Source organism: Oncorhynchus nerka, linkage group LG13, assembly GCF_034236695.1.
Source record: "Oncorhynchus nerka isolate Pitt River linkage group LG13, Oner_Uvic_2.0, whole genome shotgun sequence".
Classification (NCBI taxonomy): domain Eukaryota; kingdom Metazoa; phylum Chordata; class Actinopteri; order Salmoniformes; family Salmonidae; genus Oncorhynchus; species Oncorhynchus nerka.
Window position 1 is genome coordinate 32,183,188 of NC_088408.1, and position 27,994 is coordinate 32,211,181.

Below are 27,994 nucleotides of genomic sequence, written 5' to 3' on the forward strand. Positions count from 1 at the left end.
TGGACATACATTTACTTATATTATTATATTATATATATTATTAAGTCTAATAAAGAAGAAATTGGTTCAGAATATTTTTTTATTTAACTATATTTCCAACATATGAAATACATTCAAAACTGCATATAAACCAACAATACATAAAGCCAATACAGAATTCTAAAGTGCATTATGATAAATTCTCCTATCATCCAGAAACACAGAACAAAGAACACTAATTACAGATAACAGCACTTCTGATTATGAAGATACATCACCTTAAGCGTAAAGGCATCTTTAAAGTCTCTCAACTAAATAGAAACACACACGTTGATTGTAGCCTACCCCATTCCTCCTACACTACCAGGAGCATAAGAGAAAATGGGAATGAAAAACTCAAACATAGATACACACATCACAAAGGTCACAAAGAAGAGAGGAGGACTTTTCTGCTGAATGATATAGACACAGGAACCTGGCACCAGGGGCTAAGTAACCAATGGGAGGCCGGTACGGACTGCGCTGATGTCAGCACTGTAGAAATGAATGAAGCAGTAAGACAGCAGGTCATCTCATATCAGTCTATTGTTATGGAATAATGTGAACTGTTTAACACTAAAACCAAACCAGAGATGGAGATGGAGAGGAGCGAGGATGGATTCAATAATTCAGAGAAGGCGGTGGCTCTGAGCAGATGGTAAGTTACTGTAGTGTTGGGTACGCTGGTGTGTGGTACACTGGGCGGAGATGAAGTTTTCAGCAGCCTGGTCCTGTCAGTGGAAGGAGAAGCCGGAAGCGGGGAGCCCTCCACACCACTGACTCACAAACTTCAGCACATCCTGGCACTCCGGGCTGTGAGTGGTCTGGGAGGAGGACACACACAGACCAGCTAATCACATATCAGATCACACACATACAGGGAACCACAACGAAGACTGTATGTGTGTGAGTGTGTGCGCGCGAGTGTGTATTTGTGCCTCTGTGTGCATGCGAGCAGGCATACATGCAAAAAGTGGGTCTTTAAATCTCTGTTTGTGGACATTAGTCCATTTAACTAATCACACTTCCGCAATCCAAATCACACACAGGAAGGATGATGAAACACACTGAAATAAAATGGGCCGATCTCTGGCTCCTAAGACTCAACTCTACACAGTGTAACATTCTAAACCTGTGTGAGTGCCCGTGATTAAAAATGTGGATTCATAATAAATCAAACCAAGTGTTTCATGTGGTTAAGGGCTGATGGACTAGCAGCTAAAATCAGCAGAGGAGGTAACAAGCACAGTTATGTAGACTCCAGAGCTAACATTAAAAAAACTCCTTACTTTTGTGGCCATTATGAATTTATTCCAGTCATCCTTGTTTGCTGCCTTGCCAGGTCCTTTGAACTCAATCTTATTCCGCAGGACCGGATAGCCTGGGTTGCATAGAGAGAGAGCTTTCATTATGATTGCATTCATATTAATAGTCAACCAATTAACAGATCTGCCATCATACGTGGGTCTGTTAACTGCCTCCATGAACACAACACACTCCTCTGGGTGTTGTGGGAGACCAGTCTGTCCCTGTATCTCTGGATAGCACTGCATCTCTGTACTGTAAACTAGCGGTTATACGCCACTGTGTCTTGTCAGTGACACTGCCTTCAGAAGGTATTCATACCCCTTCACTTATTCCACATTTTGTTATGTTACAGCCTGAATTCAAAATGGATGAAATATTTTTTTCAATACATGTTCTGCTATTTCAATACATGTTAGAATCACTTTTGGCAGCGATTACAGTTGTGAGTCTTTCTGGGTAAGTTTCTAAGAGCTTTGGACACCTGGATTGCACAATATTTGCACATTACATTGAAAAAATTCATCAAGCTCTGTCAAGTTGGTTGTTGATAATTTCTAGACGGCCATTTTCAAGTCTTGCCACAGATTTAAGCCCATTTAAGTCAAAACTGTAATCAGACCACGGAGGAACATTCCATGTCGTCTTGGTAACCAACTCCAGTGTAGATTTGGCCTTGTGTTTTAGGTTATTGTCCTGCTGAAAGGTGAATTTGTCTCTCAGTGTTTGTTGGAATGCAGACTGAACCAGGTTTCCCTCTAGGATTTTGCCTGTGTTTAGCTCTACGATTATTGTTATCCTAAAAAAACACCCTTGCCGATGACAAGCACACCCATAACATGATGCCGCCACCACAATGCTTGAAAATATGAATAGTGGTACTCAGTGATGTGTTGGATTTGCCCCAAACATAACATGTTGTATTCAGGACAAAAACTTAATTTCTTACCTACATTTTTTGCAGTTTTACTTTAGTGCATTACTGAAAACAGGATGCATGTTTTGGAATATTTGTATTCTCTACAGGCTTCCTTCTTTTCACTCTGTCATTTAGGTTTGGCGCAGGCCTCCTCTGAGCAAGCAGGAGTCAGCACCCTGGACAGCACCTCTGCTCTGCCTACCAGTACAGTATACACTCTCACCTCCCATCAACTAGTTAGGTTGAAGAACCACATATGTTGGGGTTCATATGAAACCATGTGAATGCAAGCAAATAACAGTAATAACATGGCAATTATGAAATAATTATCCAAGGTAAAAGACTCTCCAGTAATTGCTCCCTCATACAAACCCACCAAGACTTTTCACGCCCCTGGAGTAGATATGGTACAGTCCCAGACACCAGGGTAATGCAATAGAGACGGGAGAGTGTAAGGTGCTCTGTAGGGGAGGTTATCCCACCTACCTGTGATGACGCAGGGCAGGGAGCGGATGCCCGTGTTTGCTGCCAGTAAAGAGGCTTCGTAGGTGTCTCTTTCGTCTTTGGGCAGCACCTGCTCCACCCGCTGGTCCATGGACACCGTCAACACCCAGTCACGGATCTCCTCACGCTGGGCATCCTGGAACACGACAACAAGATCAACAACAGCCTCATAATAATACAATCGCAGCCTATTGTCACAGGATAGTCCCAGTACAGCATCATTACACACAGTCATTATATAGTTACATAGCAAAGCCAACAATATAACCACACAGTGATATAGAGCTATCAAACTAACACTGGCACAGGGCAGTCACATGACCACAACATTTCAGACCTGTCATGTTATAAGACACAGCAAAAAATCAATTTGTGCCTTACAGTGACGTGTAGCTTAGCAGGGAAAGGAACCTCGAAGGGGATGTCAGTGTCTTGGAAATCAGAGTGGTCCAGAGTATCTAAGTTTCCTTCCTCTATCCCCTGGAAACACCACAACACAGACAACAGGCACCAAGACAACATTCACTTACTATCTCTTCTTCAAACAATCTAATTAAAACACAATGGATAAAGCAAAAATGTGATGTGGGATAGTTACTCATACCACTGTTGTTATGATGAAATCTATATTGCTATAGATCATATAAGCTACTTGTGAAGATTTTATGCTCAATGAAATAGTCTGCAGCTCTAGGTAAAGCTGAGGTGAAACCCCCTCAGGTAAAGCTGAGGTGAAACCCCCTCAGGTAAAGCTGAGGTGAAACCCCCTCAGGTAAAGCTGGGTGGAGACTCACATCAGACAGATCCAGGAAGCGGTTGAGGAAAATAAAGGCCATGTTCTCCCAGCCCAAAGCCTGTAGAGAGAATCACATTTATCATCATCAACCTGACATTCACAACTAAATGCCAATAATGAAGTTGAAAAAAACAGATTTTACATTTCCACAAATAATTTCATTTTGAACGTGGGACGATAGGCTATTTCACAATGCAGTTTATGCACAAAATTATTCATAACCCCTCCAATGGGTCTACCTGGAGCACAGACAGACTCAGGGGACATTGAGCCGAATATTTCCCATGGGGCTAGCAACACCAACCCCCCCAAGCCCCTCTCTGCTTCCCGTGATTGGCTAAGGCTCATATGAGCAGTTATCTTACCCTGGCAGCCATGCCTGCCTCGTAGAAGGCCTTGTCAGCTGGGATGAGCTCCGTGTGGCGCAGCAGGGAAATGGACAGCTTGGCAGCCACGCTGACCTGGAGGGATGGAGAGGAGAGTGATGGGGGATGTGAGTGTGTACCACAGCTAATACTATACAAAAACAGGCTGAGTAAAATAAAAGATGAGTACAGTATGTATACCAGGTCAACCCCGTTGGCAGCGGATCGCATGGCGTAGTAGTGAGAGATCAGCAGCATCTGCTCAAATTCTTCGTGGGCAGGAGAGTTGGCATCCGAAGACTTGGTCAGGTTCTCACACTGCAAACAGATTAGACAACGAGACCATGAAAAAAGGACCCATACACATCAAATATGGTCATTATACACTGTGACCAGATACTGTCACTATAGTCCCCTGTCTCTCTCTGGTCCTGTACTCACCAGCAGAAGCATGACGTCTCTCAGGTCAGCCCACATGCGGAAGGACTCAGCGCCGTCTCTACCCAGCAGGTTCAGCAGGTCCAGGAACATCCTCTTGTAGATGTTGAAATTCTGTGGGTTGGCTGGGGCTCCGTGCTGGGCGTACAGATTCAGGGCCTTTTCTGCACGGCCCTCTTTGATCAGGTGGGTGGCGTACAGGGCCACATACTTGTGGAGGATTTTGTAACTCTACAAGTATTACAGAAATAAAAACAGTAAGGGAATGAAACTGAAGATACAGCGAAAAGGATGAAAGACAATTAAACTAAAAGGAGGAGTGTTGACGGTAGACACAGTACTTGTTTGGAAGCCGTCTCTATGCACTTCTCCCATTGGCCTCTCTCAGCATACATGTCCAGAGCTGCCATGACATCCACTCCTACCAGCTAAAACCAGAGAAGATCACCATTTAGTGGTTAAGAGTATACACTTATCTAAAAAACAGAAACACTACTACAGAAGGACATTTGGTAGTTTTATAAGGTAATGGCCTTGTAATAATGGCCTTGTAAAGCCTTGTAATAGTCTGCTTTCTGAAACACGTCTCAAAACCAGCCTGATGGTTACAAACACCCACATTATGAAGTCTTGGTGCATTATGTAGACAATACGCACAGTCCCTCGAAATATGCCATTCTCTTTTCAGCAGGCAGACTTCCTTATTCAACTAGAGACATCAGTGCTACTGAGCCACATTGATGTGGCAAAACAAAGAGAACAAGGACTGTGGATCCATTTTGTTATTCAGCTCTGATTTCTGAGTGGATGGAATATAGGCCACCATCTCAATGATCTCGTACCAACAGTAGGGGGGCAGAGCAGGACGAGGCAGGGAGAGTTGAGGAATTAGAGGTGGGCATACGCTGTGGCATGATAGGACATCTTAACAGTACACCACCGCAAAAATCACAAGCTTATTCCTAAAAAATGGATATTGTAAGTTATACTGTACTTGCTAGGCACGACTGAGAAATCGGCTTATTATTTGCGATACGTATTATCGTTCAATTGTAGCTACTTACCGAATCGGCTTGGCCTTGGTTTTTCAAGTGTTCTTTGTATCGCTGGTCCACATAATCTTCAAACCTACATGAATATATTACGATTAAAAAAAGGTATTTAACTTCATCTCAAAGCGCTTGAAAACGGCAAAACAATCAAGAATCAAATAAACCAGCTACAGTATATGATAAGGACTATAATTTTCAGCCAGAGTTGAATGTTTTGAGTGTTTCAAGCCTCCAACAGACAGAGCCGTTAGGACAGACACACAAATGTAGAAGGAAAGTAAATGATCCTCCGTTATGTAGGATGACTGTTCAGGAGCTGGGGTACACGGAAGCAATGCAACCATGTAATAGTCCCCCAGATAGACAAATCACAACACAAATGCACTGTACTAAAGCAGCATAATGAGACTGGCATCACAGTAATAAGTGGGAGCAAGCAGGGATGTTGAGACAAGGCTAAGTCAAGCATGACAACAGCCGTGTGAATTTCGCAATCACATTGTCTAATCGAATAGGCTTCAACAAAATGTACAATAAATAACTAAACCATTGTAAAGTTAGCTATTGTCTTTCAGTCTGGATAAGATCCTAAATGACTATAATGTAACATCAGAATAGATGAAACAGGAATCTCATTCCATTCATTAACTGGAGGTCTGGAGCTACCTCTATCCTAGGCCTTGTGTTGTTTTCAAGAGGCAGCAACAGCTGACGGGTGCCTGTGAGGCCTCTGTGTGTTTTCTCTTTCTGTAGCCTAATGACAGATGAGGTATTCTAGCCGGCTAGGCTTGTTGTTAGGGGCGACCAGGCAGAGCCGTAGTGGTGGGCCTGGCCGACAGGCTCACCTTGGATCCAGCTCCTTGGCCACTCTCTTGGCTTTGTTCCATTCTTCTCCCTCAATGAATGCATCTATGGCTTCCTTAATGAGGTCCAGGTTGAGGTACAGCTCAGCCGCCTGAGGAAAATAAAACATTTGGAATCTCAAAAGATTTCTTGAAGGACGCCAGAGACGAGGCATAAAACATGGACGCCTTGGTTTGGGGAAGTCTTTTTTTCAATCAACACACTCGCACCAAAACCATCGCTTTCCGTTGGCAGAACGGCCTCCACACACACGTTTAGATTAATAAAAAGCTGTTTCTGAATGTAGTTTTGTCCAATAAATATTTGTATCAGCGACACAAGGGTCCTGTCTACAAAATCATTGGTTGGATACCTTTCTGCTACACTCAATAATAATATACTTTCTAAAAAGCATTTTTTCCAATAAAATTTCACATACCTGTTGACATACAGCAGCCTAAAACCATGCATTTACAAAATAACACAAAATAATCCATATTAGTTAGTATTGAGTATCAACAGCAGGAAGTGTGTGGTGACTTACAGCGCTGTACTTCCTGAGCTGGGTGAGGCGAGGGCCCACAGAGTGAATGACATCCACAGCTCTCTCCTGGGTCAAGAACTTGATGGCCAACTCAGCAGCCTATGGGAGGTCACATACACAGGAAACAATGAGGCACTCCACTCTGGGTCACAGAAACACACAGGGAACATCACATGGCACGACAGTCATCCAAGGCCACAGATAGAGGCTTGTGTCATACACCAGTTGGTTTGTAAGGACAGCACGTGTGGGTTAGGTTATAGTGACATTCATTGCCAGTCGTGGAGTTCTTTTGTGCACCTTCATCCAGCACTTCTCCATAAGGGGCCCGTTGGTGGAGTCCTTGACCTTGAGGTAACACTCCACAGCCCGGGCGTACTCCCCAGACAGCTCCCATTCCTTGGCCTGCTCCACCATGCCTTCAACCCCTCTGCACACACACACAGAACACACACAGACATAGAACCTTGGCACTATGAATTAACTATAACTGAGCTGCATTGTTAAGCAACCGAGGGACCAGATGGATGTGTAGGGAATAACAGAGCTGGAATGAAAGACTTGGAAGCCCATTCTAAGAACAGAAATAAAACTGTACATGTCTGTTGATGTTAAAGTTAAGGAAGTATTCTAAGACACTACTGTGAAGGCAAATACAAGACATTTTGCCCCCGGGGGCCACATTCGGTCTTCATCGAGGTCCGGATGGCCGCACTGAAAATGTGTTAAGTTTTCTCGCTGTCAAAACGTGCAAAAAATGGTCCTCTATCCATCTTTTTTTAATGCTCCCTGACGGTCTAGTTTTCACTTCAGTGATTATTAGCGAGCTGGACATTTTTCAGGAAACTGTATGAACGTAGGTCCATTATCATTTATACACCATTTCGGTTTGGTTTTAGTCATTTTAAAGTATATTGAGTTTGTTTTCACACCCCTATTGGACCCCCTTGTTGGCCGTCTCTTTGACACCTCTGCTCTACACAGTGCCCTGCACACAGACTCCCCCCGTTAAAATTTTAGATCTCTCTTCCACTGCGCTACAAACCCAACCCTTGTGATGTTAAAGACAGAGACAAGAGTCAAAGTGAAAGGCAACATGTGTTAGAGAGTTCTGGCTCTCAATTGAGCATGACTGACAGTACAAGAGGGCCGAATTACTCTCAATTGGGGCCTGAACTGAAGACTGTGCAAAATAAATGTCCTACTTTCCTTTTTTCCCCTGTCCTTTTGACATGCCTTTGATGTTTTCCCACAAGTCATTAAAAGCAGGGAAATGATGGTCGGAGACGAATAAGAGGCGCTGCGTGTCTGCACTTTAATTAGCTGCTCATTATGGATTTAATTTAGGATAAAAAGCTGCCATGTTTTAATAACGCACCGACCCAATGAGCATCTAGATTAATAACAGACCACATCACAACAGTGTGTACATAGCCCTTTCTTTCTTCTCCTTCTCGTTTAACATGTAACATTCAGACACATTTTCTCTGCCTCTCCAAGACCACAAGCAGAGTTATTAAAACGTTAAAATAACCAGGAACAAGTGATGTAAAAAAAAAACACAGGTGTTATTGTGTGTTTTGCTCACCGGGAGCCCTTCTTGGCAGCCTCCTTCTCGTACTCCTCTTGGAGGACGCTCAGTTTGTTGGGGAGGTACTCTTTACAGATCCGCATGGCATCACTCCACATCTCCGCGTCCTGAGACAACAAAACAACAACACTCAAGTACCCGGGGGGCACCAAACTCTGCGAAGCACATCCAGCAAAACAACCAGTGTGAATTATGGAATGAAAACATTGCGGAGCGCAGTATTCTGTCTAACATGTAGTGTTCTCTGTAAAGCTACCACTAGATAGCAGAACACAGGGAATGGTGAATTGACTTGATTATGAACCCTCTGATTGAAAAAAAAACTCTAGAGTCGATGTCCGCGCCTCCGCGGAAATTTTATTAACATAACACATTAATCCCCATAAAAATCTGTCAGTTTAAACTAGAGATATGTGTTTAGTTCCATTGGACGCTTCTCAATCCACCGTATCTGCCGATGTTGCACTTCCGCAGCTGTAGTGAAAGGTGACAAAGCTAGAGCGGTGTTTATTAGACCATGAGACATCACGAAAATCGGTCTTCGCACAAAGTCGTCAGGTTGGCCTACAAACTATTATGACCCCTCTATAGAAAGACGAACACCATGGATTTCTCTGTTTTGCTCTACGAGCGTCTTGGGACTCGTCTGAAGTCGGTACAGCCGATCTACCAACTTCTGCCCGTAGCGTCCCAACACTTTGGGCTACACGCTAATATGACCCTCTGTGGAAAGGTGAGACTCTCCCAAACACGTACAGTGCCTTCAGAAAGTACTCAGAGCCCTGGACTTGTTCCACATTTTGTTACGTTACAGCCTTATTCTAAACGTTATTAAATTAAATCATCAATCTACACACAATACCCCATAACGATAAAGCGAAAAACAGGGTTTTTAGAAAAAAAAACAGAAATATTACATTTACATAAGTATTCAGACCCTTTACTCAGTACTTTGTTGAAGCACCTTTGGCAGCGATTACAGCAGTCTTCTTGGCTATGACGCTACCAGTATTTGGGGAGTTTCTCCCATTCTTCTCTGCAGATCCTCTCAAGTTCAGTTAGGTTAGAAGGGGTGCGTTGCTGCACAGCTATTTTCAGGTCTCTCCAGAGATGTTTGATTGTGTTCAAGTCCAGGTTCTGGCTGGGCCACTCAAAGACATTCAGAGACTTGTCCCGAAGCCACTAGTGCGTTGAGTTGGCTGTGTGCCTAGGGTCGTTGTCCTGTTGGAAGGTGAACCTTCGCCCCAGTCTGAGGTCTTGATCACTCTGGAGCAGGCTTTCATCAAGGATCTCTCTGTACTTTGCTCCGTTCATCTTTGTCTCAATCCTGAATTGTCTCCCAGTTCCTGCTGCTGAAAAACTGGATGGTGCCAGCCTTCCTCCAGACGTGATGCTTGGTATTCAGGCCAAAGAGTTCAATCTTGGTTTCATCAGACCAGAGAATCTTATTTTTCATGGTTTGAGAGTCTTAAGGTGCCATTTGGCAAACTCCATGAAGGCTGTCATGTGCCTTTTACTGAGGAGTGGCTTCCGTCTGGCCACTCTACCATAAAGGCCTTGTTGGTGGAGTGCTGCAGAGATGGTTGTCCTTCTGGAAGGTTCTCCCATCTCCACAGAGGATCTCTGGAGCTCTGTCAGAGTGACCATCAGGTTCTTGGTCACCTCCCTGACCAAGGCCCTTCTCTCTCGATTGCTAAGTTTGGCCGGGCGGCCAACTCTAGGAAGAGTCTTGGTGGTTCCAAACTTCTTCCATTTAAGAATGATGGAGGCCAATGTGTTCTTGGGTACCTTCAATGCTGCAGAAATGTTTTGGTACCCTTCCCCAGATCTGTGCCTCGACACAATCCTGTCTTGGAGCTCTACGGACAATTCCTTCGACCTCATTACTTGTTTTTTGCTCTGACATGCACTGTCAACTGTTGGATCTTATAGACAGGTGTGTGCCTTTCCAAATCATGTCCAATCAATTGAATTTATCACAGGTGGACTCCATGGGTACTGTATGTAAATTGCTGAGGAACTTTTTTTATTTAATCCATTTTAGAATAAGGCTGTAATGTAACAAAATGTGGAAAAAGTCAAGGGTTCTGAATACTTCCTGAAGGCACTGTACATGTAGGTTGTTTTGCTCTAGGTCGCCCACAGGTGTCTGAAGGTCCCCCGGTACCAGTAAAACATTTTTTTATGGACGTCTATAAGGAGACTGTTTAGTAGAATGCATAAAAAATGTACATTTGAGAAGCACTGCGCACTCCCATGCTACAGTGGACATTGTAGGTAGTTAAACATGTCGAAATGAACAGAGCATGTATTAATTAAATGTGTCGAGATCAAATATTGTCAGGCAGCATATGAGAGGTGAGTAGGCAACTTTTCCTTCCGAAGCCAGTGAAGATTTTCGCTCGCTTCAGCTCAAAACCAGCCACCATTGTTTGCAATACATTTTGTGGCGGTTTTTAAGTGGTTACAACAATTCAACAATCCTGGGAATATTTTCAGTTGAAATTTGCCGATCCGTGTTCTAATATGCGTGATCGGAGCACGGTAACGCATATTGAGAAACACCCAGTCTCTTACTTTGTAGTACTTGATGGCCAGCTCTGGCCTCTGAGCCCTGAGGAGGAAGGCCTCAGCCTTCTGGAAGTCCTTCTGTTCGAAGCAGAACTTGGCCTGGCCCACCAGCACGTCTGATACACTGTCAGGGTCGTTGGCCTCCGCCACCCTCTGGGCTCCAACCCAGTCCTGATTATGGACGTACCTGTAAGGGACACACCGGGCTGTGATTTAACCTCCCTCGTGTTGTTACAGGTTCAAGTTCAACGTTTTGTTTATCAGATTGCAGACAGCAAACACTCTCTGAAATACTTGTTATTCACAGATTAAAGGGCTCCAACTCCAGTTTAAATTAGCCAGACGATATGCCACTAAAAACACTAATGTTGTGATCTTCCAGTAGCCCTGTCATACTGTAGGTCTGTCTACAGTATAGATTACAGTTCTCTCCCACCCTATACACCCCCACCCCTCTCCAGGAAGCAGACATCAAACAGTCTCGGTGACAGGGCTCCAGTTCCTCTGCTACCTGTGTGAGAGTTGAGCTCCCCTCCAACCAAACCTGTCTGCCTGCACCACCACATCATCTCACACTCACTTAATAGGTGGTCTATAACCAATGTACAGAGAAGTGAGGGGAAGTTCTGAAGGGGAAGAGGCAAGAGCTGTGCTGGCACCAGCGCTCCTTTTGAAGTCGACTCAGGAAGGCTTGAAAATTTGACTTCTGTAGGGGACACATGCCAACGCCACAAAAGAAAAGCTCCTGATACACTTACATCAACACTGCCTCTTTTGGCTTCCCCGCTTTGATGAACTCCGACTCGGCTTCGGCGAACTTGCCCTTGAAAAATGAAACATCACGGCTCAGTGCTCGGTGGTGGAGGGATTAATAATGCATGGGTGACATTTAATGGCTGGAGAAGGGAGAAACACTGCGCTCAGACCCACATTTGGGCAGGCAACGGAGTAAATATTTTTGAAACTTTGAGACGATGCAAGCTGCAGAGTAACCTTGAATGACAATGAGTGTGTGACTGGGATTGGGAGGAGGAGTTGGAAGTGGTGTGTGTGTGTGTGTGTGTGTGTGTGTATATATATATATATATATATTACCTCATCCTCCAGCATCATGGCGTTTTTCAGGTGGATCTCAGGGATCTTGTTCTTGGTGGAGAGACGAGCCAGCTCAAAGGCAAAGTCAAAGGCGCTGGGAGGAGGACAAGAGAAGGGTCAAAACCAGTTCCCTAGTCAAGGTCACAGAGGTACAGCAGCTTCATCAATATTGAGTCCTAGGAACGAATGGGGAAGGTCTTAAACAGCTTATGCCTATAGTATTCAATGCTTCAGACTATGAGTAAAACACCACAATAAAAGTGAAAATAAAGACATTTTCAAATTCTGTGTTGCTGAACATTTCAGGCTATTGCATAGGCTTCATACTGAGTCAATCAGAGAACAAATACATCAGATACTTCAAGTACCTCCCAGTGATGGACACTTGACTACAGGGACATTCCTAATCACCTCGTAAACATGAAAGCAATATTGAAGAGCATGGGGTTCCAGGCAGTACAGTAAAGTGCAGTCCAGTGCATTGATCTGCTCACCAGTTGTCTGCTGCAAAGTCGATGGCGGTCTCCAACAGACCGAACTTGTTGAGCAGTTTGACGGCAGCCTCCCCTCCCAGACTCTTGGCCCACAGGTAGGCCACCTGCTTGTGGGCACTGGCTCCCCCGTGGCTCTTCGCCACCTGCCACACACGCAGGAGGGGAAGAGGATTAGGAACAACAGATTCATACGCCCGAAGCTCCCACCATCAACCGCCTCACGTGTCGCTCACTGCACATGCTGAGAGCAGGGAGCGAGCCAAATAGGGGAGAGGCAGAGTGAAGGAGAGAGGAACTGTGAGAGAGGAGATCGCTGTAGAGAGAGAGCAAGATGAATGGCATTTCTGTAGTGAAGCTCTTAATAAATGGATGTGCAACTGAGTGTTAATTAAAGAGGGTGTGTACAAAACATTAGGGACTTTTAGGAGCTCTTTCCATGACATAGTCTGACCAGGTGAAAGCTATGATGCCTTATTGATGTCACTTGTTACGTCCACTTTCATCAGTGTAAATGAAGGGGAGGAGACAGGGTAAAGAAGGATTTTTAAGCCTTGAGACAATTGAGACATGGATTGTGTATGTGTGCCAATCAGGGTGAATAGGCAAGACCAAATATTTAAGTGCCATTGAACAGGGTATGGTAGTAGGTGCCAGGCGCACCAGTTTGAGCGTTTCAAGAACTGCAATGCTGCTGGGTTTTTCAAGTTCAACAGTGTCCCGTGTGATTAAAGAGCGGTCCAGCACCAAAAGGACATCCAGCCAACTTAACACAACTGTCGGAAGCATTGGAGTCAACATGGGCCAGCATCCCTGTGGAACACTTTCGACACCTTGTAGAGTCCATGCCTCGACGAATTGAGGCTGTTCTGAGGAGAAAAAGGGGTGCAACTCAATTTTAGGAAGGTGTTCCTAAGTTTTTGTACACTCAGTGTATGGCCTCTATAGTATAGTGGAGGGCCAGAAAGAAGGAAGCCGAAGTAGCAGAGTTGCAGCCAGGTGGTGATGTTTTTACAGAGAGTGTTAGGAGGCCTGTAAGCAGTGAGAGGTATTGCAGTGTAACACATCCATCCTGTGCTGCTGTGTTCGCACAGACCACTGTCCTCGATACGGCATTACAGGCCAAGCCAGGGGCGTCATAATCACACTGTCACACTGTCCTGCTGTTCACAGACACTCACTATCTCAGGGACTCTCAGCGAGAGACGAAAGTCAACTTGTGATGTGGGCTAGAGCCCGACCGATATATCGTTACACACACACACACACACACACACAAAAAAACATATCGGTCAGGCTCTAATGTGGACACGTACCCTGTACGCCTCCTCCCACATGTCGTTGACACGGTACATGTTGACTGCACCCTTCCACTCCTGGCCCTCCATATAGTGGTACTCCGCTTCTGAAAACCTGGACTCTGTCTCCAACTCCTGGAATAAATATTAGACAACGCAGACTCAGTAACCTGACAAACTAATTATCCTGGCTAATCTAAACCATATCGAGTCCCTCTCATAAGATATTTTTCAAATTGATACCAATGTGATATTTATGTTTTTTCTTTCGACAGCGCCCCCTATCTCCGACCTTGGCCAGGTGCAGGTGAGTCTCAGACAGCAGGTCTGGGTGATGTTTGGCCACCAGTCGAATCACGTCGTCAAACATCTTGTTCTTCTTATACATGGTGATGGCCAGGTCCGGCTCCTCCACTGTCGCAAACAGCCTGCGAAAATTCCAGTCACACACACAGTTGATTGCATTGCTCTGCACTAAAATGGAGTCATTCTTAATCTCTGATTACATTAACCGCAAATTAAGCACGAGCAGAAAATATCACTTCTCATCACAAAATGAAGTTGCCCTTTGCTGATGATGAATTCTGCTCCACATTTGTCACAGTAGAGATCAATAAAATAGACAGGTATTGGGATGACACAGAGTTGGGGGCACGTGGTGACACACGGTCTTTGTGGCAGGCTGGCAGCGTGTGAGGGAGATGACTCTGTCTAATATGGAAAGGCACAGGCTCCTTTAGAGGGCGAGAGGGGTTGTTCAGTTAGGTGTAATGATTATGTTTCAGACACAACGCAGCCAGGGCACCTTATTAAAGGCCAATTTGCTATCAATGCACAGCAATTGAACACTTTTGTTTGTCAATTTGAGGCAGTAGAACCTTGACCTGAACTACAACAGACAATGTTCTGGATAAAGTGACTGTTAAATCAGGCCCCTGTAGCCCAATGTCAGCAAACTTTGCCCGTGATAAAATCCATAATTAATTTGGCAGCAGGGTTTTGGTCGATACGGGTTGAAAACAGAGGAGGGTAATGAATGATAGAGGATGGAGAGAGAGAGAGAGAGAGAGAGGAAAAGAAGAAGAGTGGGGAGGAAGAGAGAGGGAGTGGGGAGGAAGAGAGGAGGTAGAAAGAAAGAGAGAGGTTACCTTTCTGCCTCCTTGTATTTCCCCTCTCCCTCCAGGTCCTGGGCTCGGCTGATGTACAGAGTCGACACGTCCTCTGGGGTCATACATTTCGCTGCCAGCTAGGACACAATGTGTGTGAGTGCGCATGGACACCGTACCAAGCGTCACTTTAACTCACTGTGATTGTCATTCCAATTCACTGTGCATAACATCCCACTTTAAAAGAACACACAGGCCTGTCACAACTAAACATAGAAAGCACAGAAGTGTATCCTGTTACAATCAACTGCCTGCCATTTTGAGCTGGGCGAGCCAGATGATAAGATGGGACATTGAGGAGGATGCATACCTTATGAGCCTGCTCCCACCTCCCAGCCACCGTGTACATATCGATGGCATCTTTGATGTGGTCTCCCTTCACAAACAGGGGCTCTGCAACCTGGGTTCGCACAGAGAGAGAGAGAGAGAGAGAGACATACTGTACATTCCTTTCTGTGGATTCCAGCTCTCAAAGTAAGTAATGCATCAATACTTTAATTAATTTATGCAAACATGCAGCACCGAGGCAGCAGGGAGTCAGGTCTGGAATAAGCAGGCATTGCCAGCTGCCACGTTGCAAGGCCCCTGACTCATCAGAACAGCCGGAATAAGGCTGCGTTTCTCTCCTTCCCTCCCTCCTCTTACCTCGTACTCCTGGATTGAGGCGTAGTACTGGGCTATCTTCAGGTAGTACTTCCCTCCTGACCGGTCTTCCTGTAACTCCAGGATATGGACCGCCTTCTTCCACTGGCGAGCCCCTATGGCAGCCTCGATGGCCTTCGAGGAACAGCTACGATAGTGAGGTGAAGAGGGGGGTAGAGGAGAGGAGAAGAGGGGGGTAGAGGAGAGGAGAAGAGGGGGATAGAGGAGAGGAGAAGAGGGGGTAGAGGAGAGGAGAAGAGGGGGTAGAGGAGAGGAGAAGAGGGGGATAGAGGAGAGGAGAAGAGGGGGATAGAGGAGAAGAGAAGAGGGGGTAGAGGAGAGGAGAAGAGGGGGATAGAGGAGAGGAGAAGAGGGGGATAGAGGAGAGGAGAAGAGGGGGATAGAGGAGAGGAGAAGAGGGGGTAGAGGAGAGGAGAAGAGGGGGGGTAGAGGAGAGGAGAAGAGAAGAGGGGGATAGAGGAGAGGAGAAGAGAAGAGGGGGATAGAGGAGAAGAGGGCGAGAGGAGGCGTTTGCACCATCAAAGGACATAGAACTAATCAAAGAATACAATACAAAGCAACTTTATTCATCCACTTGGAACAACTAATAGGCTATGTCCAGCCCAACCAGGGAGCAATTAAGACTAGAATGGCAATTAAGACTCAATGTTACAATCCTGTCAAACCACTTTTATTGGTTATTTCTTCAGTTGATTCCTGTGTTGATTCCCAGCAGTAAGTGATTAGTAGGGGATGGAGCTTTAGCGAGGCCCATTATGCCAGTCAGTCAGACCACCACAGTATTACCAGAGGGCCAGCCATCCAATGAGCATCCAGTGTGCTATCTAAAGCAGCCTGCCCTCGGGACTGGAGCCCTGCGCTGCCTAATGAACAACACCTCCATTTGATTACACAGGAAATGAATCATTCACTTCACTATAAACAAACCCCTCACACCACCTCCTCCTGCCTCCCAACTCCTTTCATCTCTATCCGTCACTCTATCACTCCCTCTACACCTCTCTTCCTCCCTCCCTCCTTGTAGTACGTGATGGGCAGACAGCAGCGCTGACTCACCCAGCCTCTATATAGTGGTTGATGGCGGCGTCCAGTTGTTTCTGCTGGACCAGGTAATCTCCCCAGGCCTCCTCCAGTTTCACCACGTCAGCCGGGAAGGCAACACGAGCCAGTTCCACAGCTCCGCTCAGGGAAAGACGTCACGGTTACATTAACGTCAATACAGTTCACAGTTTATTCTCCAAACTCATATCCAACTCAGTCAACAACATAATGACTGGGCTATTAATGAAATAACTAATACATACTGTATGAATGGTCTCGTCCTAACCATTACATACTGGCGATATTCATTCTTATATTCACCCTCAGTGCTGTGTCAGGCCTACCTTTCCTGAAGGCGTTACCCTTGTGGTAGCAGTCCAGAGCCCTCTGGTTGTTCCTGATCTTCTCAAACAGATCTCCTGCCTGATCATGGGAGAGAGGAAAGTTTCTTAGTTCAACTCAACTTCCTCCCTCTCATTAAGTCACTTACAGCGCCTCTGGTCCATAACCAGATGGTTCAAGAGCAGAAAGAGAAAGAAACAGAGAGAAAGAGAGACATTCAGGGAGAGAGCAAGAGAAAAAGAGCAGACCGAGAGAAAAACAGAAGGCCGACTAACATCCTCCCAGACACATCCTTTATTAAGACAGACATACACTTTCCCTGACATCGGTTCTGAGGAGAGGAGTCATCCACCACAGAGACACAGGCAGGAAACAAAGGTTCACGCTGTACAGAGACACTGAGCTAGAACACATCTGTCTCTCTCTGCACCAACTTCACCTGCCTTACCAGAGACAAACCAACTTCTCTATCACACACAAATCACATTGCGAGACAATCACTCCGAGTCGCTCTGGGCCTCTCCATCAGGAGCGCATAGCGGGATCTAAGCAACCTTTCACCTCATTCCATTAAGACTTTTACTCTGTCGCTGGACACGATACTCGTCTTGAAGAAGCCTCGTGTAACGACAGCCGCCGAGTTCGCGGTGGGATTTTGCAGCAGTCATGACACCCACCCTCTCATAGAACTCTCCCTTGATGAGGGCAGCCGCGATCCTGTTGATGACGTCAGAGTTGGTGACCAGCTCCTCGCGGCTCATAGCCAATCGGGCGGCCTTGGCCGGTAGGCCCGCCTTGAGGTAGAGGTTGATGGCGCCCGTGAAGTCCTCCTCCCCCTCCTTGACCTCGCCGGCCTTCTCATCCTGGTTGGTCTCCATCAGCCACTGGTAGTAGCTGTGACGCAGGTTGTCCAGCTCTGGGTGGCCCTGGGAAGACACTCCTTCAATAAGGGCTATGTTGCACAGTTTCATGGGGGAAAATCTCTGTTATTATTAATTGTTTTGCAGATAGCTGATAAAATAACAATGCCGTGTGCGGGTAGTACAGTCTCTCAGTGTTCGTTTACCTTGGACTCAGCCACAGCGATGCAGTCGTCCCACATGTGAAGCTCCTGATACATCTCCATCACCTCATCAATGGCATTCTACAGAGCGGTTACACAACACATCGACACACATGCCGGTGAGACAGAGGAGGCTCTTCATGCTTTCCCTACAGACCAAACGCTTCACTGAGTTGTATAGTGTTAGACAGACATTCCAACATTCAGGTTACACCCTCCTACCTGCTCCATATAGTACACCTCAGCCAGTTTGTAGTTCTTGTCCAGCATGGCGAGGCGTGCTTTGACTTGGTAGAACTCGGTACCATCACCACCCTGGAGATTAGACAAGGCAAGTGTCACATAAGACCAACTTCAACATGTTTCTGAAAGGCTACAGGGAATGGCATGTCCTTTCTATCAGACTGGGGCAGGCCGCCCTGCATTCAACAATGGTAAACAGGTGCTGGGGTTGCGTGTGTGGGCATGCATGTGTGTGATTAGCATTAATGGAGTTTAATAGCCCAGTGGAGCAGAGTGATGTAATGGATGGATTGACTGGCCTGGCCAGTCAGGGAGCAGCTGTGCTGGCAGGGGTGCCAATGTGTCCATGCTCCAAGGGGGCAGAGAGACCCACACAGGGGCCCCAACAGACACCCAGGGCTGAGCTCCGTGGCCCCAGATGGGACACCTGGATTGGATTGCCTCCAACTCAGGGCCTGGATGACGATGGACCCAAACTAGAGCCTCCAACACTACTCAGTATATCTACTGCCAGTTATGAAGGGAGGTGTGGACCGGTGATGCATGACAGACCAACACACTACAGTACGTACGTATTCCTTTGAGACTTGGTCAGCGATGTTGTTAGTCTGGTTCAGAAAGCGAGCTTTGGAGACATCCCCCAAGGCAGCGAAGCACCTAAAAAACACACAAAACAACTTAAGGCACACTGAGGGCGCAGCAAAAACAAATGTGTACAGACAAAAAAACTCTTGACATGACCTCAAACACCAAGGGAGTTCTATCGACAGCCTTCAGCCACGCTACAGCGCCGGGGTGAACATTTCAACGGCTTTCCAACTTAGGCCGCCTGTATCACCAGCTTTCGGGGAAGTTGCATCACACTAATAAGCTGCGTTCGCAATCAAAAGAAGAGCATCTCTTTTTAGCTACCTACCCTCCTTCATTTACATTCTCCTCTGCAGACAAAAACTTTTTTTCCCCCTCTGCATGATGTATGTAAATCAACCCCCATACATCAGGAACGGCCGCTGCGTTACTGATGCCATGCTACAGTCAAATCTAACTTTCACCCTGCAGAAAAAGCGAAAGACAAAGAAGAAAGAAAAAATCACAAAAGCTTAAGTAAGCACCACCAGAGTAAGTTAAGTGAGTCCTATTGAGAGAGATAGCTTTTTCTAGCCAGGGACACATCTTTCAACGTGACACAGAGTACTCTCAGTTCTGGGTGAACTGCTTAGCGCTGTACTATTTCTCCCCCCAGTCACGTACGCATAGCTCAGATAAAAACACTGAGGAGGGAGGAGGCTGCTCCGGGCTAAACGTCTTAAAACGGAGAGAGAGCGAGAGAAAGGATTGTATTAGATAAGCCTAACGGTGCTGTTGTTTAGGTTTTACCGAGCCCCCTTGGCACGACGACATGAGTGGAGTGTGTGTATGTGTATGTTGAGGCATGAGTGACGCAGTATGCGTGTGGTCCCCCGTTGTGCTGACCTCTCTGCGATGTGGAGCTGGCGGGCCTCCAGAGACAGTTTGCTCAGAGTTTTCCACATGGCCTCCGTCTCCGAGGACATCTCCAGAGTCTCCAGGAACGCTGTAGCTCTGAGGGAACACACACACACACACACACACACACACACACACACACACACAAGAGTCACAGCAGGACCATCTACAGGGACAGCTCACAGCAGGAGAAAGCAACAAAGTGTAACTAGAAAAAACAGATTCAACAGCTATAGGGTGACAGTTTGAACACAGGGATTTTTCCACCTAAGCATTTTTTCGGTCCCCCTAAGTCCAAACAGCGTACAATTGAATTACCAAAATAAAAGCTACATAGTTAGGGAGAATTTAAGATTCCCAAAACAATGAATATAGCAGTATTCATTTTGTGAGTATGTCTGAGCAAGATAACACAGTATTAGCCATGAATAGAATTCATTGTATGAAATGTTCTGAAATGCACACATTTCTCTACAGTGTCAAGATGGTGGCTTGTAAAATGTTCTACAAAATTCAGCCGCTCAGAAAGGGGTCGACAGCACCCATTGCCACGACCCCACCACCTAAGCCCCTCTTTGAAGAAGAAAAGTGGCAGATGTCAAAATAGACTACATGCACTTCAAATAGGCGGCATTGAGTGTGGAATGCGGACCAAAATAGTTGCATTCTAAACCCACATTAATTCCACCCTGGATGTTCCACAATTAGGGATCTTATCAAAAACCAATTCAGCAACTAGAATTGTAATATATTGTAAGCTGCCACTTTTGTGCATTCCGAAAGACCCACTGCATTCTTAAAAGGTATATACTAACCTATAATAGTCGCCATCGTCAATAGCTGTTCCAAACTCGATAAGGCCCTCGTCCAAGGTGTAGGACACAGTGTTGACCCCCTCAGTCACAATCACCTCTGTCTTACCATTGGACCTCTCCAGATCCACCACATCCCCCTGTGGAAAACAGAGAGGCCAAATCAGCCCTATTCTCAGCCCTTATAGTTCTACCTGCTAGGAGATAATTACACTGTGTGCCTTTCACTGCACTCAGAGACTTAATCAAAGGTTCGTCAAAACAGAGGAGGACAATAAGAACACAGGCATTACTAAATTAATGTTTCCGAGCAGATGGGGGGTGAAAAAGAAGAGCGACACACAGTTGGTCACATTGGGTATTAAACTTCAAGGTCTATAAACAGAAAGTAGTCAGCTCAGTAGTTCAGCCACACGGTGACTAACGTTAGCCCTGCCAGTAGCATTTGAGCTGGCCGGATCCCCCCCCTGCCCCTGCCCTCACCCTGAGGGGGAACATGGTGGCTCTCTCTGGGTTGTCGATGTTGTACCACACACACAGGTTGCCTCTGTTCTGGCTCACCACCACGTCACTGCCAGGAACCCACTGCACGTAGGAGCAGAAGCTCAACACTGTGGTCTTAACACTGCTCTCTATGTCATACAGGTGGAGCTGAGGGAGAAAGAGAGAGAGAGAGAGAGAGAGAGAGAGAGAGAGAGAGAGAGAGAGAAGCAGGTCTGTTACTCAAATAAACTCAAATCCGAGCAGTAATGCACCTTTCAAAACCAGAATTTCAGCTCTACTGGGTCCTCGACAACAAATTCTAAACCATAGCGAAACATCTGAGTACAATGAGTCACTTTTTAGTCAAAAGCTCCCAAAGGGATTCCCAATTAAAATGCTTGGCATCCTTTGCCCAGGGCGAGCACATCAAACAGGCATAGCTCTAGGCAGCCCGTTACTTTGAGCTGCTGCTGCTGCCTCACCCGCAGCTTCTTGTCCCTGAAGAGTAGCTTGCGCCCCGTCTCATTGAGCTCCAGCCAGTCAATCTTGGAGTCGTGGTTGATGGTTCCCAGGTTGTATCCGCCGGCCAGATCCACTGTGAGTGGGAGGGAGAGAGATTACCTGAGCTGTGCCTCGAGGTCGTAGCAGCAATCAATGACTGGTGGCATCGAGAGACCGAGAAGGAAAACATTCTCAACTCCAGAGTTTGTACTAAGAGGGTAGGTGGTGTATCGTGTTTAAAGCCACATTATATATCTATATATCTGCTAGAGACAAGAGATAAAATGGTATGTTGTAAGTGAGGGGCCTACAGAACAAAGCCATGATGCAATATGAATATGTCAATGTTCACAGTAGTATACATCCACTGACAGAGAGGTCTGGCATCGCTTCTCCTTTTATTCTGTAATCAAGCTTCTGAGAAGCTAAAAAAGCATTTTCCAATTTACACTTTCAGAGCGAGGGAGGGAAGGAAAGAGGGAGGGAAGAGGGAGGGAGGGGAGAAGCGACAAAAGAAAAATAGAAACTGCTCCTGTCATTCAAAGGGGAGAAATAAATTGGATGGAGGTTGTTTCTCATTTTCACCACCTGAACAAAAAAACTGTTCGGCAGCAACAGAAGGACATGCCTGGACTTAATTAGCACCGGAAGTGGACAGGGCTTGGGCAGATGGCGCTCAGCTCAGCCCTGCACTGCACTGTGGCGGGGTCTGGGCTTGGGCCGTGCTTTAGACTCTACACCGCCGCCCACCACCCCGCCCACCATGGGGTCAGCGCCTAATTGAAAGGCCCGTTATCTGGAAGCGGCATATGCCTGTTTGTCTCAGCATCCTTCTTTACCGGCCCTCACAGGCGCTAGCGTCTTAAGTTGCCCCAATGGAGAGAGGGGAGGAGTGGGGTAAGAGAGGGATGGGGTGGGCCCGCTAAAATCAAACAGTCGTTTACCTAATTCAATACCTAGCAACGTGGGGACCAAGTCGCTCGGAGCAGCGCCTGCCTGCCTTTACATGAATGTGCATCATCCATCACAAAAAGGGCAGGTCAGCGTCTTTGTGTGTTAGACTCTCTTTATCTGCAAATAAGAATTGGATGGGAGGGCTGGGCTGGAACTTGGCCTTGGAGTGAAGGTGACCGACACTTTTAGTTAAAATATTTAGCAATTACTTCACACGGTCACTCTGGATGAAAATTCCTTCACTAGATAGTAATAGCCTAGATAAAAACACATGACACGATTTTACATTTCTGGAAAAACTAAAGGCCTGAGAATAAAAAGCTGTAGTCAACAAGCACCAGAGTCATAACCTTGGCTTGACCTTGACCAGAAGACAACCCTTCTGCGGCACAGAAGTCATGTCTTCGTGTCCTCGGTTCACCATCTCAAGGAGCATACACTCTGCATCACACATATTCATGACATGACACACACACACACACTTACCAATGGCAATGGTCTTGATGTCAATCAGGTAAGCTAACTTTTTGTTGCCTTCAACCCCCCTCTGTTTCCTCTCATTGAGACGAACACTAGAGATGCAGACACAGTAAGCAGAGGGGGAATGTTAAAACTGAACATCCAAACATTAGCACAGAAATATCTCCAATCTGACAATCTTGACAGCCTGAATATATTAGGATGGATTTGTAATGACTAACTTTGTGCACTGAAAACGGACTTGACAGCTGCATGCAAAACGCTTACCCTTCTCATGCATTCAAAGTATGCCCGACTGTCATGTGCAAACAAAAGCTCAACACTACCACCTAGTGACCATTCTTCACATAAGAGTAGAAGACAAGCAAAAAATGTCTCAGTGACGTTCGAAAATGCAACTGCTTTCTATAATATAATATGCTGTAAATATATGCATTACGAGGAGAATGAGTGAAAGCCAACCTGATTAGATGTGGGTTCATGAACTCAGTTCTCACTGATCCCAGGATGTCGTTGCTGCCGTACTCTACCAGCGTCAGCTCCCCAGCGTTGAAAATCATACACACCTGACACAACACATCACAGTCAGCAGCTGACTCCCTACCATTAGGAGAGAATTCTGAATTCCTATGTTCAAGAAGCAATGACAGGCAGTTAACAGGGACATGACGTGTATTTTATTATTCATAAATTGGGATTGCAGAACCTGAAAACTCCTCACTACAGCACATAAACTGCAGACAAGGCTAAACAGGGACAGAAGAATGGAATCGTACCGTTTCATTTTCAAAGAAGAATTTTTCATTCCCCCCGGAGCCTTGCCATGCAACCTGAAAAAAGAACGGCAGAGGGGTCTTTGTTTACCCGGGGCGAAGTGCGGTGGGCGTCACTTCCTGCTTTACACTACCTCACACACACATACATACTGCAGCCCGTTATCGCGTATGTCTGTCATTTTCGACAGCAGCACTCCAGCTCCAGTGAAGGCTCTTTGAGAATTCTCCGTTAAACAGGGATTAGCACACCGAACCGTGACAGCCCTTGAACTTTTAAAACAAGTCCTTGGAACTTCCAATAGAGCAATTTGTTTCTCACTGTGCCACAGACAATATGGAAGAATATTCGCACAGAGGAGGGGACGGTGGCCCATAAAAAAACATCTCTTGCACTTAGTGTCTTGATTCTTCCAATGGCTCACTTCAAATTCGAGTATGTATACCACACACATGAGCAGGTAGAGAAAGAATTACCTGAACTAGCAGAGTAAAGGATTCGTGAATGGCCAGACCATCATACCTCACTGAGCTTGTTGGAGGCCAGGTCTCCCAGTAGCAGGGTATCAGAAGTGTGGCCCACCAGATAGCGGTCCTTCCCCATGATCTTCACCTCGTCTATCTCATAGCCGTAGTGGGACTTCAGCACCACCCGCATCCCTGTAGACAGGTTCTTTACAATCACCTGGAGACACATTGTTCAGTTAGTAAGTCAGAGCCTCAAACCCGCAAGGAAATAAGTGACAAAGAACTGTTGGGAGGGTGGTGTGATGATAAGTGAAGCTCAATACAACCATGTCTCTGAGCCACAACTCAAGGACTCAAGTTGAACATACCCCGTCAGATTAACTGCAGTGCCCCGCTATCGTTCTGAACTGAAGGCGGTGAATACCACAACGTACCTGACTCAGTCCCACATAAGTCATCTCAAATTTGTTCTTGTAGATGCTCCTCCGTAGGCAGCAGTCAAACTGTTCCACTCCCCCACACAGTGTACCCTGAACACAGGGATGGACAAAAACATGTTTATGAAGCTGTCACAAAAGTTAGAATTGCAAAAAGCTGTGAAAGGCAACGTGTAGTCTACTTTCTACAGTACTGGGAGCTAAAATCAAGTATTTCATTACTGTTGCGAACAGGTGTGATCATTCATGTATGGTTACTCACTGCACAGAGGCGTGAGCCATCCTTCTTCCAGGCCAAGGCAGTGATGGTGTACAGGTTTGGAATCTCTTTAGGGGATGCTTCGTCCCATGCACCTTTCCGAGGACCCCAGTTGAAGACTCTCAATCTGAAATTATATAATTTGAACAAAACAGTTTATCACTCAGAACTTCCTGCTTCCAAGCAATGTAAGATACGTTTGTAATATCATGCTTATTACTTGTATACTGATGTATCAAAATGAAGACTGACCGGTCATAGCTGCCGATGACCACAGACTGTCCACTGGGACTGGTGGCAGCCACAGTGAACTCTTTCTCCGAGCGGTCTCGGCTGTAGTCAAAAGTCTGCTGGATGTGACCCTCCCTGCCATAGGCCACTATCTTCTTGTCACATCCAGCCACTATGATGCTATTGGTGCCCCATGCCAAGGCATATGGTGGGCAAGGGTGGGTCAACAATTTGCCCTGTAAAAGGATTGGAGAGACATGCATCAACGCATCTACCTGATAAGATGTTTTTTTTTAACAGTGAAATATGAGAGCAAAAGGTTTGACCCAAGGAGTACTATGAGAAAATTCCAAGGGACACATTGAAATGATTTAATGTCAGTATTGGGTACAGTACCTGAGATTCTCCTGAGCCTTCGTCATCAAAGAAATATCTTACAATAGTCCCGTCTGCATGGCCTGAGAGCATGCCCTTCCCAGAAACACTAGCAGACAGAGAGGAGTACAGCATTAGAGCTACAACATCAGACTATAACTTTGAATGAGAGGGTTTAAAGAAAGAAAAAGAAAGGCACATACTTTGATGTCAATGAGACAACATAGGAATCTGTCCCGTAGACCGTAGATGACTTGTTTGTTTTTGTGTTGGCAAGGCGAACCTGGGAGGAAGCAAACTAAACTTATCAAGATCCAACACAATGTTCTGAAAACTCATAGTACTTCCTGTTATTGAAAATACTGGCAGTAAAAAAACATTGATTGTGTAAATGACTTACCTTTCCCTCCGCTAATCCAAAAACGATAGCGTGTTCTGCTGGCCATAGCAAACAAGTCAGAGCACTCTGGAACACAATGAGATTGCTTTTCAATTGACTGTTGTTTGTATTTTGGTAAGAAACTCAAAAGAGAGCTTGGACATAGTTCTATCTCATCCCAGAAATGTGTGATTACTTACGGTCTGTACAAATTTGTTGCAGATGACCTTTTTCTCGCCCCTGTGAGAAATAAAGAAGAAACATCACACTTGAGACAAAGAGATGGTAGAGAGGGCCATCTGTGAATCCAAACCCAGCCTAAATACAAATACCAGAAGCATTCTTACCATTCCTCTCCGATTTTGTAGACATAGATTATGTTATCAGTTTGGGCAATGGCAATTTTTGTGGAGTCAGGAGAAAATGCCATGGCCTTGACAACATAGCTCTTCTTTCCATACTGCAAGAAGATACATTTCACAAGACCATTATCACTCTATCGAAAATCCAGATTCAGTTGCAAGCTGTGTGTGAGTGTTTCTGGGAAAAGCTTCCGGTATCAAACTGGTCAGATAAAAAGTTGTGTGTACACCATTGATGAGAGGATTACATGATAGTCAAACTTGACAACTGAGATGCCTACTAACCTTAGAGTCTGCAGGCTTAGTAGAGAACTTATCCCTTTTCTCTCCTTGCTCATCGTACAGTAAGACCACTCTGTCCACAGTGCATACAGCAAATTTGCCATTATTCGGTGCCCATGTCATACAAGTCACTTTTGCAGCTCCCTCCTGTGGTAAAGGGACAACAATTTGGATACCATGTCAGTATAGTTACTTCACACGGGTAACTAGCTGTAACCTCAGTGAACCTGGCAGTGTTTTTCTTCAATCCTGCCTCTGGACACACACCAAAAAGTCTACACACCCTGACCTCTAGGACCTTCAGTTGAAGAAAAAAAATGGACATAAGTTAACTAACGTTAGTAAAAAGTTATCTAGCTAGTTAAGGACACTTGCTGAGGCTTGCTAGATATCAATCAATCAAGCAATCAATCAAATGTATTTATCAAGGCCTTTTTACATCAGCAGATGTCACAAAATGCTATACAGAAGCCCAGCCTAAAACCCCAAACAGCAAGCAATGCAGACGCACAAAGACATTGTTCATCTGGATATCGCCACATGAAACCGAATCTCATCGGGATCCAGTTGTATACATTTCACATCTGTATTACTCTGGATTATTGACGCTGGTGAAACCTATGCTGTTCCCTTTTAAGGTGGGAATTGAATAAGTAACTGTGCCTAAGTGACAGTATACTCTGCACCACATGTGTGCCATCAGACCATCTGAAAGACATGACCAGATTGAGAAAAGTGCTGTGAGATGAAGGGACAGATAACAGCAATAGCCTAGGTTGGAGACCTAAAGGCACTAAGTGTGGAGATTTCTGTTTAGTGTGATGCAGGAAAATAAGAGACTGCTACACATTCAGTACATAACACATCGAGGCATACTAGGGCTAGCTAGCAGCGAGCTAACGTTAGTCATCAAAGCATTATAGTTTGTTAGCTAACGTTAGCTGTGGTGGTTAACGTTACTAGCTACTGTAGTAGTAAAATGGCCGAGCTTACTTGGGGCGTTAAAAGCGTCTTCAGATGCTTTAGTTGCATGGTTGAAATCTATACTAATCTATGTAACTGATGCAATGTTTAGTCTTTATAATATAATCCCGAAGTTACTGCTGTTTACGTTAGCTAACGTTAGAATTGGTTATGTTGATAAGGGAGGCAGACATTTTTCAAAACATCCGTTCACCCTGGTTACAGTTGTCTGGCACGTATGTGGGCGTGTTACCCAAAAACGTCTGACGACAGCACGCACGAAAGTATGCAGAGCTTGGATATATATGTTTTACATTTTAACTATAAAATATATGTAAATATAATAACAGCTAGCAAAGCTAGCTTTACATCGAAACGCATCAAATAGAACAGTGCTATGGA

General features: G+C 45.5%; 1 protein-coding gene across 1 annotated transcript; it reads right to left on the reverse strand.

Moving 5' to 3' along the window:
• Positions 1-65: 65 nt before the first annotated feature.
• On the reverse strand, positions 66-27,816 carry ift172 (intraflagellar transport 172). The gene is made up of 47 exons (XM_029676659.2): positions 27,623-27,816; positions 26,633-26,776; positions 26,333-26,445; positions 26,186-26,225; positions 26,007-26,072; positions 25,810-25,889; positions 25,628-25,715; positions 25,253-25,467; positions 25,004-25,127; positions 24,739-24,834; positions 24,360-24,521; positions 23,840-23,893; positions 23,526-23,629; positions 23,070-23,155; positions 21,611-21,723; positions 21,129-21,296; positions 20,649-20,785; positions 19,822-19,929; positions 18,921-19,005; positions 18,328-18,420; positions 18,109-18,186; positions 17,720-17,968; positions 17,045-17,123; positions 16,716-16,836; positions 15,642-15,786; positions 15,307-15,396; positions 14,979-15,076; positions 14,123-14,258; positions 13,849-13,965; positions 12,536-12,678; positions 12,042-12,135; positions 11,705-11,769; positions 10,953-11,133; positions 8,373-8,482; positions 7,085-7,214; positions 6,785-6,883; positions 6,243-6,352; positions 5,410-5,473; positions 4,687-4,773; positions 4,349-4,576; positions 4,109-4,225; positions 3,908-4,003; positions 3,541-3,600; positions 3,128-3,226; positions 2,729-2,882; positions 1,308-1,399; positions 66-842 (listed from the first exon to the last, which is right to left on the reverse strand). The coding sequence occupies exons 1-47, from the start codon at positions 27,659-27,661 to the stop codon at positions 753-755; spliced, it is 5,247 nt and encodes a 1,748-aa protein (XP_029532519.2). The 5' UTR covers positions 27,662-27,816; the 3' UTR covers positions 66-752.
• Positions 27,817-27,994: the final 178 nt, after the last annotated feature.

What these genes read in the sequence shown, in the direction of transcription:
- ift172 (XM_029676659.2), bottom strand. Translation starts at nt 27,661, where the DNA reads ATGCAACTAAAGCATCTGAAGACGCTTTTAACGCCCCAA. An exon ending in TCAGGGACAAGAAGCTGCGG is followed by an intron (nt 21,297 to 21,610) that starts GTGAGGCAGCAG and finishes TTTCTCCCTCAG; the next exon opens with CTCCACCTGTATGACATAGA. An exon ending in AGGCAGGCATGGCTGCCAGG is followed by an intron (nt 3,601 to 3,907) that starts GTAAGATAACTG and finishes TTCTCTCTACAG; the next exon opens with GCTTTGGGCTGGGAGAACAT.